This window comes from Nematolebias whitei, chromosome 4 (assembly GCF_014905685.2).
Source record: "Nematolebias whitei isolate Nwh7 chromosome 4, NemWhi1, whole genome shotgun sequence".
Lineage (NCBI taxonomy): Eukaryota > Metazoa > Chordata > Actinopteri > Cyprinodontiformes > Rivulidae > Nematolebias > Nematolebias whitei.
Genome location: NC_056501.1, coordinates 2,953,072 through 2,956,305, shown reverse-complemented (window position 1 = coordinate 2,956,305; position 3,234 = coordinate 2,953,072). Strand labels below are relative to the sequence as shown.

At 34.9% G+C, this 3,234-nt stretch overlaps 1 protein-coding gene across 1 annotated transcript in view; it reads right to left on the bottom strand.

The window, feature by feature from the left end:
• The window catches only part of aga (aspartylglucosaminidase), a 19,097-nt gene extending 16,188 nt beyond the window's left edge, over window positions 1-2,909 (bottom strand). Inside the window, exon 1 of the mRNA XM_037675585.1 lies at window positions 2,801-2,909. Coding sequence (XP_037531513.1) covers window positions 2,801-2,909 — 109 coding nt within the window. The remainder of the gene's footprint in view (window positions 1-2,800) is intronic.
• Between the last annotated feature and the right edge of the window lie 325 nt (window positions 2,910-3,234).

The window sequence follows — 3,234 nt, the reverse complement described above, 5'->3', positions numbered from 1 at the left end:
GTATGGATCAGAACCAGAAAGGCTGTGGTCGTATGGATCAGAACCAGCAGGAGGAATCATTTCCAACAGGTCTGTGAAAGGACTGGGTGTAAAAATAATAATAATAGAGAGGTTGCTGCTCTCAGGTGAAGATGAGCAGAGGTTCACAATCTGCAAACAATAATTTAAAATCATCTTAAAAGAGAACGGTTTTAGAAAAAAAAAAATAGTCCTTACTGTGAAGACTTTAAATTTATCATTATCTCAACTGTTCAAAATAAAGGAGCCCAACTTTTTATTTCTTTCTTTTTATAGATGTGTTTCTGCCACAAAAACTCAAAATTACCTGAACTTTTCAGAAAAAAATTAAGTCTTAATTTAAACATGTGTTACATTTACAATGTCCCATGGTTTTATGTTAGCAAATTATTGCATTTTGTTTGTCTTTATATTTTACATACATTTTTTAAGGACTGACGTACAAAATGATCATATTTTAACTCACTTGATCTACATGTAGAAACAAAAACATATAAAATGTGAATTATTATGTTTTAGGATAAGTAGTGATAAACAATTCAAGTCTAAAAAAATGAGATGAAATACAAACTTATTGTGCCACCTTGTGCATATTGTTTGTTTTTTTCTTTCAAATTTGTAAGAGAAAGAATCCATCCATCCATCCATCATCCATCTTATTAACATCAACAAACATCTAACAGTTTTATCAATTCTCAGTCAGCATGACGTCATCCATCAATGTGATGCCAAACTGCCATTTTTGGTTGGGGGAAAATATCGTGTTGAAAGGTGAAGTAGATTAATTTGTTTTTATCCAATTTATTCCTTCAAGTGTTTGTTAGAATGCTATTGTTGTTGTTATAATGGTGTTGTTATGATGTTGTTATTGGTAGAATTTTATTATTAGAATGTTGTTGTTAGAATGTTGCTGTTGTTGTTAGAATGTTGCTGTTGTTGTTAGAATGTTGTTAGAATGTTGTTGTTAGAATGTTGTTAGAATGTTGTTGTTGTTGTTGTTATAGTGGTGTTGTTATGATGTTGTTATTGGTAGAATTTTATTATTAGAATGTTGTTGTTAGAATGTTGCTGTTGTTGTTAGAATAATGTTAGAATGTTGTTGTTAGAATGTTGTTGTTAGAATAATGTTAGAATGTTGTTGTTAGAATAATGTTAGAATGTTGTTGTTGTTAGAATGTTGTTAGAATCTTGTTAGAATGTTGTAAGAATGTTGTTAGAATGTTGTTAGAATGTTGTAAGAATGTTGTTAGAATGTTGCTGTTGTTAGAATGTTGCTATTGTTAGAATGTTGTTAGAATGTTGTTAGAATGTTGTTAGAATGTTGTAAGAATGTTGTTAGAATGTTGCTGTTGTTAGAATGTTGCTGTTGTTAGAATGTTGTTAGAATGTTGTAAGAATGTTGTAAGGATATGAACGCCAGATAAAACCCCGATGGATACGTGACTCAATGACCCAACGGTGTCCCCCGAGTCGATCTCATTTTCCTCTGTTGTCATTCTTTGTTTAAAACAGTTCTCTATTGTAAACGAGTCCTCGAGGCTCAATGAGACTAATCTGTAGAAATAAAGGTTGAATGAATTAAAAACTTAAAAGATGCTACACCTAAGCCAAAGAATCCAGTAAGACTTATTTTCCAATAACTCACAGTTGTAAAGCTCCTCCTCATTAAATGTTAATATTCAATATATTCATTGTTCTGCTGTTTATGATAATTGTCAAAACGAAGACCGTCAATCAGCACTAACTTGAACAGTCTAATTTATGTAACGGCACTTATTAAACAATTCAGGATTAACATAAACTAACATGTAAAAGACTTATAATTAATATATAAATGGCTTTGAAGGATCTAAGAACAACAGAGCGTCTAACATGATTATACAAAATCTTTTGTTCTCTCGCCTCCATCCCTGTTTTCAGCACTCTCTATTTCTGTTTGTTTTGTACAGTTCAGGTTTAGATTCACTCGAGGCAGTGGACAAGTACAGATCTTTTTATAATAATTTATTTTATGCTTAAAGAAATAAAAAATACAACGATGAAAACAGACGTATGTGTGGTGCTGCGTGGTGACTAAAGTGTGCCTACAGCAGCTCCACACGTTTCCTTCTCGGTCTGAAACATTGAATCTTTTCTGTTTGGATGTTTCTTCTTGTTAGTCGTGCAATCATTCACAGCAACGTCTCTTTATTTGTCAACTTCCCCCACACCACCATACTGGCAGGTCTGACATACTCTCCAAGGGGGCGTGTCCTCCTCCTTGGAGAGTATGTTCACGTGACCACGTACCCGGATGTCCACCTTTGAGAATTATGGACTCAAGTTATTGTGACTCAAACCAGTAATCAATTACTGGTTGAATATTAACAGTTTATCATGCAACTGAGTTATTTAACATAACTAAGCACTTTGGCAATAGCTGCTGTTTAAAATGTGCTTTATAAATAAAGTTGACTTGACGATTACTTAGAGGGATTTTATGCAGATGTCTTTACAAAATTGCAATGAAACATTTTCTTTGTATTTAGTGTACATGTTTCTTCAATCACCAAAAGCTAAATAATATTTCTGAGCTGCAAAGTAAAGTACATGTTACTGCAGAACTTTCTGGACCACATAAACAAGTAAACATGTTGTTTTGATGCTCATAACAATCAAAACAGTTATGGTTCCTAATGCGGAAGTGTGTTTGAATGGCAGAGAGTCACGTGACTGAGCTCTGCTGAGAAGGACTTTTCTCAAACAGTGAGATCTGAACACAAGAAGTGAATGAAGGCCATACCTGCGGCGGATGCACTTTTAAACGGCCAGGTGTTCACAGCAAGAGGTAACGGTGCTTGTCCGAGAGAAAACGGTGATGAAGAGAAAATTAAGACGAGCGGTAGAAACATGTTGTCCTGTTTACAGATTCACGGACGTTACGACGACGTTACCTCATGATAATTATTGTTTAAGGTTCGTTACTTGAGGCAAACAGAGAAAAAAACTAACAAGAAGTTAGTCCGGAGAAGCAGCTTTAAAGTTGAATAAGTCTTGAGTTCACCGAGTTTGTAACTTCCTTGTTGTGTCACGTGATGAGTGGGCAGGTCTGTCATTAAAGGGACAGTGCGGTGCGTGACGTCATTAGCCTGTACTTTTGGCAGCTTACCGGTAGTTACCTGGCAACACGCACACGCACACACACACACACACACACACACACAGACAAATATATGT